Below are 12,992 nucleotides of genomic sequence, written 5' to 3'. Positions count from 1 at the left end.
TTTGGGACTAGAATTGATGACTAGGATTCTACCCAATACCTTAACAAGTCACAAAACAGCATGAAGCAAGGGATGTGACTCTTTGCACAGCATACTACATTCCAGTTAAGCAAAAGGTTTGTACACGCAACACACATGCGCACCTCCATCCTCCTTTGCCAACACTGTGGAGTGTGTAGGTCACCTTGGTCCTTTAGTGACCTGCATGCGATGAAATGGGGAAAAGGGTAGGTGGTGCAAATCTGACCGAACATGCATTATTGCACCTATTATGTGGCAATGATAGCAGTGAAGAAAGTGTGCACAGAGCTTTTCCATGTGGTGAATGGACTTTTGTCATCTGGCCCAGACATCAATGCTCTGATTTTCCTGGCAGGCTGCCATGACAATTTTGCTGGCTGCTTTAGGGTGTGTGTGTGTGTGTGTGTGTGTGTGTGTGTGTGTGTGTGTATGCTTTATAATTACTGGTCTCCTCTCTGTGTTTCATTTTTTGTCTTGTCTACCCTAGTTAGTTTGTTTTTAATGGTCTGCTATCTACAGTACAGTAATTGTTTTATTGGTTTTTAAATCTGTATATTTTTGATGCATGGAAACTGCCTTAAATTATTAATTAGTTCAATTACTAAGGTATCATCATCATTTATAAGATTATAAAGATTCCACCATAAGAAAATACAAAAAGTACTTTTTTGAATGAAAAATAGGTGCACCAATGCATTTGAATAAGACACATAGCTACAATTATATTAACAATTGTAGTGATAAGAGACAGAACACAGTTTTCCCAAATAAGAAGTGCAATCAACACTGCCTGGTTAGAAATGTTTCATAGTCATTGAGTTGGAGGACAATGGAAAGAGAGCTCAGCTGCCATTTTCAGTTGTATTCTGAAAGGTTTGTCTGCAATGAAGGAAGATCCTTGTTTGTTCAGAGTTAAGAGAGAGGTGTTAATTTTTAGTGAGCTGAAGTGGTACTGCTTAAGAGGTGGGAACCTGTTTTGACTCACACTGCCTCTCAAATTGATGCTGCCATCTTAACTCATTTACAGCCAGAGTACATCCCACTGAACTCAGCAGGCTTCATTTTCTTTTACAAGCATATTTATCCATTAAAAAGATATGCTCAAGGTAGCTTGCAATCTTATTATCAACATATTTGGGTTAGCTATATCTGTGTAAACTTGGAGCTGCCTACTTGGGTTTTTTTTGTTGGTACTTGATATTCTACTATTATTATGGGAGATATCCACATTGTACAAGCAGACGTCATTGGTACAGGGAAACTTTCCCTCCCTTTCTTCCCCCTGCAGTCTCCTGCAACCCCCCCCCCCCAATTTTCTTAAGAGGTTCCACCACCCCCACCACCCCAGAGCAGATTTTGGGGGAATACAGGAATCTATAAGCAGAGAGGATGGGGAGCTCCTTGTTGCACATAGCACAAGTATGTTGTGCTAGCAGATAGGCACCCTAGATTTTACCCTATGTGTTGGTTTAACTCACATATTAATGTTTGCTGCCCCACGAGAAATATTCTGGAAGGACAGGTAGAAGGTCATTAGACAAATAAAATAAAATAAATGTGAAAAACAATAAATAAATTGACCGTAAAAGAGGAAGCCAATAAAACATTTCCAGTTAACAAATCGGGGAGATTAAAATTAACACCTTGACAGGCCAAATGCCTGCTGGAAAATAAATGTCTTTGCACAGGGGCAGAAGGGCCATCTGAGAAGTAACATGGGCCTCCATTGGCTGAGTGTTCCAAGATGTAGGCATGGCTATGGAAGATGTCTTTTCCTGCATCCCAGCCAAACCCATTTCAAATGTTAGTAGGATGTAAGCAAAGAAGATCAGAACTGGCAGGCAGGTTTCCTTACTTCTGAATGGACATTCATGGGCATACACTGTGACATTCTTACTAAATTCTGCATGTATGGGATTGTAGCATGTATGGGATTGTAGCGGTCCCTATTTATCTACTTGCACCCGGAGGTGCTTTCGAACTGCTAGGTTGGCAGGCGCTGGGACCGAACGACGGGAGCGCACCCCGCCGCGGGGATTCGAACCGCCGACCATGCGATCGGCAAGTCGTAGGCGCTGAGGTTTTACCCACAGCGCCACCCGTGTCCCTAGTACCTTACATTAAATTCCAAAAGGTTTTTTCTTAAAGAAGTGTTCATATAACTGCAGTCTAAATACAAAGTCTTACCATTGGATTGAAACCCCAAAAATGATAAAAACTACTATTGAGATGATTACTAAATTGGGCTGTTTGAATTGCTTTTCTTAACAGTGTTATTTCTCTTTTTCTTGGCTGGTGGTACTGCTGGTGCAATTAGTAGTGATTGCAGTATTAAACTTTTCAATGTGCAAAAGTATTTTGGAGGACACGTAGCAGTTGCAGGCATCAGAGATTATTCCCAGAGAAATTATCTACCTGACCAGCATTCTATATGCAGAGTCACTAGTTGTGAAATGAATCTATGATAACAGTTACATCAGGCCCCATTCCCCATAATTTCAGTAACATTTTATTTCCCAGCGGTGAACTGCTTTATGCAATCACACTAATGTTCAGTTCATGCAGTAATGCTATTTCCTACAGAGATGAGCTTTCTCTGTTGGAATTTTGCCATGTTTGTAGCAGCCCTGAGTGTGTCCAGATTGCAGCTCATCCTATGCTAAATATTCAGAAGTCCAACTCAACACCTAGCTAATATGTATTGGATGAGTCAACTCAGATTGACTACATCACATTAAAAAAAATAATCCTGTGGACTGGTTCTGTCTTCAAGTTTTCAAGACCGTGGAATCTCCTGTAATAAGAGGTTCTCAACCTCAGAAAGTCATTAGTGATAAAGAGGTGACAAACTAATTACCTTGGGTGTTTTCCTGTCATCCGTAGTGAAGCAGAACAGAATCCTGGCTGTAAAAGTAAGATCTGTAACACACACTGAGCCCTTAACATTGCATATGTAAAATAGAGATATAATTCTGCTTATTGTTTACAAATAGAAGGTCCACAATGCAGCATTGTTCCAGTGATAGCAAGAGCTCTCTTTCAAACTTTGTTAACTCAGAAGTAAAAATTAAGAGTGGAATGTTTTCCATCCAGATATTCCCATGTAAAAGTGTCATTAGCACCACCCTGCCAAATCTCACCCTGAGCCATCTGTGAACACCCTTCTTGTTTGGATTAACACACTCAGGTTTGCCCAGATCTCAGTGCTTACTCTTGTGTGTCCATGTTATACGGCATTGTCTCCCAGTGATGCACTGTGGACAATGAAAACATTTCTCAAGACGGATTCAGTCCAAATGCCTGGTTACTTAAGTGATAAAGCTGCAATTAATATATTAAGCCAAATGTTCAAAAATAGCTCAATTCCAAATTAATCCCCTAAATGTCCAAATTGACAGTCTCCTAAATGTGTGCATATATCTAGTATCTATATCTATCTTTCTTTAGACATTTACAAAACGTGTCTAGAATTGTCAGCATCAATATTCATTTAACTTTGGACATTAACTGCAGCATATGTACACAAAGAGGCGGATAAGCAACATTTATACTTTTTATATATTTGGCTCTCTCTCTCTCTCTCTCTCTCTCTCTCTCTGTGTGTGTGTGTGTGTGTGTGTGTGGTAATCAGTATTGGATATGATAGCAGAACCGTTGTAAGTTGTAATACCACGAATAAATATTTTAACACTCATAAAGTATATAATTCCCAACATTTTGTCAAACTGCAGAGCGGCCTTGGCTTCATCTGCACCAGTTGTTGAAAGCAGTAATATACCACTTTAAATCGTCAACCACAACCCTACATACTCTCCTCAACATTTGGGTGCATCATTTGAGGCACCACAAAGGTTACTGTGAGCTGCACATCCCCATTTATTTCTTCTACCTTTAAGCACATTTTGTCAGTGTCTTGCACCCAAAGTGTTGGACAGGTCACAATTCACTGCCACCTTGTAGACAACATTCTCCAAGATATGACTGTATGATCTGTAATGGTACGAAGCTTATTTTGGGATGTGCATCCCTAGTTTTAACTATTATTGCATTGGAGGTACATGCCCTGCACCTAAACTAAGCACTGTGTTAGATGTGATGCAACATCAACTTCCAGAGGATACTGTCCTGCATGAGTGGGTGTGTCATTTGTAATGACCCCAAGATTATTTTGGAGTGCACAACTCCACTATCTTATTCTGTTCTATAAAGGTAAAGGTACCCCTGCCCGTACGGGCCAGTCTTGACAGACTCTAGGGTTGTGCGCCCATCTCACTCTAGAGGCCGGGGGCCAGCGCTGTCCGGAGACACTTCCGGGTCACGTGGCCAGCGTGACATCGCTGCTCTGGCGAGCCAGAGCCGCACACGGAAATGCCGTTTACCTTCCCGCTAGTAAGCGGTCCCTATTTATCTACTTGTACCTGGAAGTGCTTTCGAACTGCTAGGTTGGCAGGCGCTGGGACTGAGCAACGGGAGCGCACCCTGCCGTGGGGATTCGAACCGCCGACCTTTCGATCAGCAAGCCCTAGGCACTGAGGCTTTTACCCACAGTGCCACCCGCGTCCCTTATTCTGTTCTATAAGTGTTGCCTATTAATGACTTTAGAGCACAATCCTTGGCAGTGTTGTGCTTAAACAAAGCACTGGGACAGATGTGATTCAGGGCCATCTCAGGGAGGACACTCTCTGGAAGTGCATGTATGTCATTTGCGATAGCTCAAGTCTTATTTCCTTCCTTATTCCACATATTTTGGTTTTTATTGGCAATATAGCAATGCAATAAAGTGAATGGAATTGAATGGAGTAGAATGGAATGGGCTGGTATTAAAACACCCCCAAACTTGTAGTTTGATGTATTTTTTATGAATGGAGGAGTCATGTTTGATGGGATAAGTGCTGCAAGAGGATGGTTGCAGGCCATTTTGGAGAACGGCTGGAGCAGACGTATGCCAACTGCATCTGCTGTCTACTCACACCAAACTATGCATCTTCTATGTCATCAAAGTGGAAATTGCTGTCAGTAATGACTTTCCTGTTGGAAGCTCGGGTGCAACTCAGCTTAATGAGGGAAGTTTGCATGGAGTTTGCATGGATAGCTTGATGAACTTCAGGATTCCTAGACTATCCCTCTACCTTTATCTCTATGCTGACTTGATGCTCAGTTTAGACTGATACATCTTAGGTTGCATCCTGTTTACAACTTGTTCCTCCTCACACTTTTACAGGACCTAAAAGCGAAAGGCCATCTTGATCTACCTTCCGAGAACTAAAAGGCAAGTAGAACAAATTTGCTGCTCCAGCTAGATAATTAGGTATATAAAAAATGTACTTCCTTTAATAAATATAAACTTTTTATTTTATACCAAGTCTCAGTCTGAATACTTTACAACCCAACTTGTGCGCCAAGCAATGATCCATTTAACTGAAGTTCTGCTGCTGCATGTGCACTTTATGAGTTTGGGGTGCTAAGCTTAGACCCCTCTAATCCCTGGATCCAGCAAGTGTTAGAATTTAATCAAGGCTTCTAATTCTTGGAATAGCCTGGCTGGCCTCCTGGTGAGGTGATAACCTGGGTGATGAGCCATTAGGGGATTAAGGAGCTCAGTGTGAGATGGCAAATGGGTGGAGCCCCTTCTTTAACAGACAAAGCCAGAGTAGAGTTTTTTTGCAGTGCTGTGGACCAGAACTAAAGTAGCAAGCTGGAGAGAGAGTCAGAGCAACATTTGAGAGCAATGTATGATTTCTGTTTGAATCCAAGGCTCTGATGAAGGGGGAAGCAAGACCCTCTTGGGGTGTTGATGAATCCTCCAGTGTAGTCTCACATTGTACATATGTATATAAATAAACCATATATCATAAAGACACCACAGTCTCCACTGTGCTGCATTCCTGAAGGAAACACAAACCCTGGGTAAGCATGCCTGCAAACCCTGTACTGCTCAGAGATTGGATTGACATGCAACAATGTGGACTACTTAATGGCTCATCACCCAGGTTATCACTTCACCAGGAGGCTAGACTTCCTATGGAAGTTTATTACATGGACAAGCCTATCTTGGCAGATGTGTCTCTGTACATTCTGCACATGGAACAGTAAACACACATACACTAAACTTGCAGAGGGAACCCTGTAATATACAAGCCCTTCCTTCACATATGCCCTACCAGTCATAATAATGATCATTTTAAGACCATAAAAAACACTGTACATTTACTATATGATATTGTTCTACCTTGGCAGGGGGAGAGTTGCTATTTGCTTGGCTTATGACCGTACTAATAACTGGTACACAGCTTTTCACTGTGCATTCTTACTTCCTCCCATGACACCTATAGGCATTCTATAGGTGTGCACAGATTGTGTGCACCATTCAGCCTGCTTTAAATAACTGAAGTGACAGCTACCACTTCAAATAGTATTACTTTTCTTATGAATAAAATATTCCTAAAGTTCCTCTGCATATTATCATGCAATACCAGTTTTCCAGTCCACTATTCAAACCTTTAACTCTCTTTTCCCTCAGTATAGATCACCCCTGCTCTTGCCTTGAGTGGTATTTTGTTTTACTGTGTGCTTAGCTCATAAACCCTCCTGCAGCTAATCAACAGCTCCAATTCAAAGGTAACACAAGCCACCCCCGAACTGATGAAATATTCCTAGTGACCCAATAAATGTGGAAAATTGGAGCCAAATGCATCATAAACAACACAAACTAGGTCTATGTAATTGGCACCCTGATGGAAAACACTTGACTCCCATGGAATGTGCTTTCAAATCTGTAAGCTTTTGACTCTAGCCTTCTATCGCAACACCACAGACCAGCTTTAGGAGCTAAAGCAATATCCATGATTTTGTAAGTGGCACAAGCTTGTGATGCTGGCCTATGTACTTCCCATGCAATGTGGCCAGGATCCAAGTGCTCCTTCCTGCAACCATGCGGAGGCCATGTGGGGAGGCCTTCTTTGTGAAAAATAAACATGGAGTGGGCAATTTCTGAAAAACATTTAGAAACTAGATAGTGCTCCATTGAAACTTTCAGTCATTTCTTCTATGGTGTTCTATAGATGCCTTTAGGTATTTCAGGTGTTTTGTTTCAGCTCATTGTTCTTGCCATTGTATTTTAAATTGTTATATATATATTTGTATATAAAATTGTTATATATGTGTGTGTGTCTGTGTGTAGCCAAGGGGGCAGGGAGGGGCAGCTGCCCCCCCCATCAAGTAAAAAAAATAAATACTTAACTGACGAATTGTGTTGGTTCTGCCGCCCAACAAAAGTCCTGCCCCCCCCAAAAAAATCCTGGCTACGCCCATGTGTGGGTGTGTAAGAGTGAGTGAGAGAATGAAATTTATATATTTGTTTTTATTGTTCAATTCTATTGTTTTTCCCCCTGCGTTGGATCTGATTGTTTCATCATTACAAGTTGTTTCGGACACGATTTTTGGGAAAGGGAGGACTAAATATTCGAATGAACTAAAAAAACAGTTGCAGGAATTTTCCAACGCGGGAAGCGGCATTTCTCCCAGCAAAACTGCACACCCTCAGACACAGATACACACACGCTGGCTTTCTCACGCTGGACACTTCGCAGCCCGAGCCCAAGCGTGGTCTCTCCCCTCTGAAGGACAACACAGCCATGTGTCTGCTCAAGTGCGATTCACACTCCCTCGCCAAACCTCTCCCTGGGCCATTTGGAGCTCGCACGCGTCCACGCTCCTTGTTTACCCTGACGCGCCTTTCACGCGCAGCCTTTTTGTTTACCTCTCCGGCAAATGAGAGAAAGTGGCTGGGACCCTGCGCGGCGAGAGCTATAAAAACCCCTCGGGCTGCAGCCGCACCAGAACCCAGGCCAGGCTAAACCCCCGAAGGGGAGGCACAAGGACAAGAAGAGGAGGAGGAAGAGGAAGCGGTGCGCCAGCGGCGTCTGCGCCACTTGGACTGCCTCGACTGCTGCCAGCGACGCAGCATGGACAGCTCTCGGCTGCGCCTCTGCGCTTCTCCACCTGGCGCGCACAACGCCCGGATCTGCTGCAGAGGACAAGCGAGGTAACCCGCGCTTTCCTCCAGACCCGCTAGCCGGCCAGCCAGCTCCAGAAATCATAGGCTTCGAGTGTTTTCCTTTCCTTTCCTCCACCCTCCTTTCCAACTACCAACCGCTTTTTTGTGTCGCCCAGCTAACGCAAAGCTGTATTCCCTTCTATTGATTCTACAGGTCCGGAGGATTCTGGAGACCTTGGATTCCCACCCCCAAAGATGCAGAAAGGCAGCGCAGGCGAGACTACAGGGCGGTGAGTGTGTCCATTCTGATTAAAGCGGCAACAGTCCCACGTGGGGTGGCTGGAGCGGGGAGTTGTGTTCTCCTGACTAAGCTGGACCTTGGATCATTAACTTTGTGGGTGTGCAGGAGCCAGAATGGGAAAGTCCTTTCCTTTTCAGGCTGTCAGTTAAACACAATTCGGGAAAACTCATAGATTTGTAGAGTCGGAAGGGATCCCGAGGGTCATCTAGTCCAACCCCCTGCAATGCAGGAATCTCAGCCAACGCAACCATTACAGATGGCCAGCCAACCTCTGCTCAAAAACCTCCAAGAAAGTCATATTGGGATTTGACATTATTTTTATGTCTTTGTTGCTGCTGCTGCTGCTGCTGCTGCTGCTGCTGTTTCAATTTATATCCCACCCTTCTTCCCAAAGAGCCCAAGTTGGCAATAGTGAGGGCAACGTCATGCTTATTTTGATGGCATGCTTTAATTAATTAATTAATTAGAAAAGTTATATATGTTTTTGGCAAAAATAAAAATCCCTAAGCAGGTTACAGACAGGGACGTGGGTGGTGCTGTGGGTTAAACCACACAGTCTAGGACAGGGGTCTGCAACCCGTGGCTCCGGAGCCACATGTGGCTCTTTTACACCTTTGCCGCGGCTCTGGGGCGGATACTAGCGAGGGGAGGAGGCGCATTGTGCGCCCCGACACTCCTCACTGTGGCAGGTGCTGTACTGGCTGTGACGTCGCATGAGGGCAGTGCGTGCGTTAGTCACACACCATCCCGACGTCACCTTCCCGGTTTTGCGGCTCCCAGGTGTTTTTTTTTCTTCGGAAACGGGTCCAAGTGGCTCTTTTTGTTTTAAAGGTTGCAGGACTTGCCGATCAGAAGGTTGGCGGTTCTAATCCCCGCGACGGGGTGAGCTCCCATTGCTCGGTCCCTGCTCCTGCCAACCTAGCAGTTCGAAAGCATGTCAAAGTGTCCGGCGGGAAGGTAAACGGTGTTTCCGTGCGCTGCCCTGGTTTGCCAGAAGCGGCTTAGTCATGCTGGCTACCTGACCTGGAAGCTGTACACCGGCTCCCTCGGTCAATAAAGCGAAATGAGCGCCGCAACCCCAGAGTCGGCCACGACTGGACCTAATGGTCAGGGGCCTCTTTATTTTTACTTTAAGCAGGTTACAGAAACTGTAAAATTGAAATACAGCAAATACAACCAAGTAATATAAATAAGAATCCATTATAAAGGCATTATAAAGCTTTGGTCATTTAAAAATGCCAAGTCAATAATTAAACAGGATGACACTCTTTTTTGATATCTGGGATGTTGCTTTACGTTTCTTTCACAAGTGATACCTGAATATGCATGTCCTATCTGTCAGGCAGGGCTGGGGAACCTGTGGTCCTTTCAGATGTTGTTGAATTCCCAACTCTCATCCACCCTCAGCTAGCCTGGCCAATGGTCAGAGATGATGGGACTTGTAGTTCAGCAGCATCTGGTGGACCACAGATGGCTAAAATGAAATCAGCTTCCTTACATTCCACAAATTTTCCATGCTCAGGAATAGTTTTTATATTACTTTTGAAACTGCCCTTTCTGGATACTGTTAATCATTCTGTTTTTGATCTGTGTCTCCTGTTTATTATTCCTAGTTGTGCAGCTCTTCGGAGACAGACTCAGCAAAACTCACACAGTATATACATCCAGTTAGGTAAGGTGTAAACATTAATATTATCGTTTACAGCCTCTGTTAGGGCCAACAGGTGGAAATGGTTATGGTGCAGAACAGTGGACACTTTTTGTTAATTTCAGGCAGCAGCTACATCTTTGCACTGTCCCTCTGACCCACAAGGCTTTATGAGGCTGCTGCCTGTATTGCACACCTGCCTCTCCTGGTGGTCATAGAATAGTATGTGGCTCACCTATTGAAGACCATGATTCCTATGGTGTATATTACAACTCCACATGAAAGATGTTCTTCTCTCTCCCTGCAGTCCTGGGTGAGTTCATTGGCTGCACCAGAGAACTGTGGACTACATAGTTTGTATGGCAGGATGAGATGAGTTTGAAAAACTCTCTACCAGATTGTACCCCCCCCCCCCCCGGTTGTATAACTGTTTCTGGCCTTTTCACCCAGGCGAACGGGAAAATGTACTATGCAGAGATGTCAGTATCAAGCATCATGGCAAAGTTTCCAGTGCAAAGCTAACCTTTCTTGTATGTGTGTATGTCCTACTCACTATATGTGCCCAGGAGCAATTCAGACCTGTATCGTTAAATTTCCCATCAGATGCTATCAAACCATATCTGGTGTTTGAGTTGTCAGAGGTATCTGTTTGACCTTGTACAGTACAACAATAATTGTATTTGAGGGCTTACATAGCTTCTGTTTTACTAATGATAGAGTTATGCAGAATGTATGTTTAAGTATTCTGGCCAAGGACAAGAAATTTTCACAAGGGTGGGGAACTAGGTTGCAGACTGAAGTGATGGGCCCACTAAGCAGCTGCTGCGGAACCAAAGTTCTGTGTCATCGCTAAGAATGTAGTACATTTACGCCTTTTGCAGTACAAGAGCAGAGCTATTACCAGTACCAAACCATTCAGAAAGGTTTGCAGCATCATTTAATATTTAATTGTAGGGAAACTTTAGGTGTGAAATGCCCCTAATTACATTTAGGCATAAGTAGGGCCTGTTTTCTCATTAAACTTCCATTTCCTGCTGGATTTTTGTAGCTCTAGTAAATGGAGTATCAGAGTGCAGCCACATATTATAGCTCCTAACTCTGGTTTGCATCCAATGCTACCCACCATGTAAGCTGAAAGAAGTTCCACTTGCTTAAGGTGAAGTATCCAATTTCCACCAATTACCTCTTACGCATTTGCTCTAAATCCTAAAGAAGTAATTTTCAGCAAAAGTTATTTCACATTAACCCTAGGTCAACTAAACTGAAGTGAATCCCTTAAATGTTAAATTAACAGAACAGGTTGTCTCTGTGTGTTTGTAGGTTATTCTGGCCCAAATCAAGGTGCTTTGACTACTTGTATCAAGAAGCTGAAGCACTTCTGAAGAACTTTCCTGTCCAAGCCACAATTTCCTTCTATGAAGATTCAGAGAGTGAGGAGGATAGTGATGACTCGGAACATGATTCTGGAGCAGAATTGGATTCTTAATTATAATGAATGTTAATACCACTGTTCATATTCATTCGTTAATTTAATATTGATATCAACACGCTATCATAGTATTTTAAGCTAATTTATATGTAAGTTATTTTTCATTAAAAGCAAGCATTTTACATTTTTATAGAAACAGTATTGAGTTTTGTTTTATTTTATGCCTGCTACACTCCTCTGTTCCTCTGAAAATAGCAACTCTTTTATGCTGGTAGTACCATAGGGCAGCAGAGTCAATTAGAATTACAGAGCTGCAGAGGTGGGATGCATTGTGGCAGCGGACAGAAGTAAGGAGGGGTGAGCTTGCATATTGGAATCTGGATATATGTCCAGATATATATCCCTTAAAAAGATACTTAAAAAAATAAAATATGCCCTATACCCTGATTCTGAACATATTCAGAAGAAGAAGCCCTATTGATTTCAGTGGAGCTGATGTTCATGTAAGAATTTCAGCCTTGCATTGTTTTTCAGGGTTAAAAAAGAGAAGCATACAAACCGGCAAGAGGGAGAAATGTGAATTTGTGTTTCCCGTGTTGCATGTCACACATCACATATGAAAATGTTGTCATTCTGCAATCTGCCCTTAGAAAATGAAAGAGGCAACTCATTCTTAAATTATTCCATTCTTAAGTCAACAAAGGATCTAAGCCTGCAATCCTACACTAACCTGGAAGTCCTATTGAACTCAGTGAGGCCTACTTCTGAATAGACAAGTGTAGGATTGCACTGTAGGGCTGTAATCCTATGTACATTTACTTGGATGGAGCTCCATCACCTTCAATAGTTGTGTAGAATAGAGAATTTCAGATGTAGCTTGTCATGCAAGGTGAAATTTTCTGTTCTGCACAACTATTAAAGGTGGGGAAAACCCATCCTCTTTTGCATCTAGTTATCCTACCTGATATCATGCCTCACTGAGAACAATGGGGCTTGCTTTTGAGTAAACATTGCCTTTTTTGATTACTGAAATCTCCATAAAGAGTTAAAACCAGACTCAACTGGAGTACAAAATGTATCTGACTTGATAAACTGGATTAACTCAATGCTGATTTACACTTCATAAACTCAAACAATGTTCCATGTGTGTGAAACTGGAACCACTCAGAATATACAGTAGTTCATATATAGAAATTGCTCCTATAGGGAAACAAAGTAAGATCCATGTGTAGGACATTGTATATGAAAATTATACAAGCACATATACTGCTCGTGTGTTTGTAGTAAGCTGCATAGAATTTCAGCTTTAGTAATGGAAATCTTTATCCTTTAAGTGAACTCTGAAGACATTTTTACTCAGGAACACTTCTTACTAGTTTATTTGTGTATCCTGATGTGTGAAAACTTTTTTTTAGTTAGGCTTTCTTTTTGTATTTTTTCATTTTGTTGTTATGATTGTTTTTATACATTATTGTGAGCTGCCTTGTAAGAAAGTTTATCTGAAAAGTGGAATATAAATCTACAAAATAAATAGTGTGTTTACAGGCAGTAGTAACATGTTGTTGCATCTCCATATACAGAGACACTTTCCAGGTAA

General features: G+C 42.5%; 1 protein-coding gene across 1 annotated transcript; it reads left to right on the top strand.

Moving 5' to 3' along the window:
* The first annotated feature begins 7,654 nt into the window (after nt 1-7,654).
* On the top strand, nt 7,655-12,943 carry RIPPLY2 (ripply transcriptional repressor 2). The gene is made up of 4 exons (XM_028721696.2): nt 7,655-8,065; nt 8,232-8,307; nt 9,932-9,990; nt 11,287-12,943. Exons 1-4 carry the CDS (start codon nt 7,986-7,988, stop codon nt 11,450-11,452), a joined length of 381 nt encoding a protein of 126 aa, XP_028577529.2. The 5' UTR covers nt 7,655-7,985; the 3' UTR covers nt 11,453-12,943.
* Nucleotides 12,944-12,992: the final 49 nt, after the last annotated feature.

The sequence above is a fragment of the Podarcis muralis genome, chromosome 3, assembly GCF_964188315.1.
Source record: "Podarcis muralis chromosome 3, rPodMur119.hap1.1, whole genome shotgun sequence".
Taxonomy (NCBI): domain Eukaryota; kingdom Metazoa; phylum Chordata; class Lepidosauria; order Squamata; family Lacertidae; genus Podarcis; species Podarcis muralis.
This window is presented reverse-complemented; position numbering and strand designations above follow the sequence as displayed.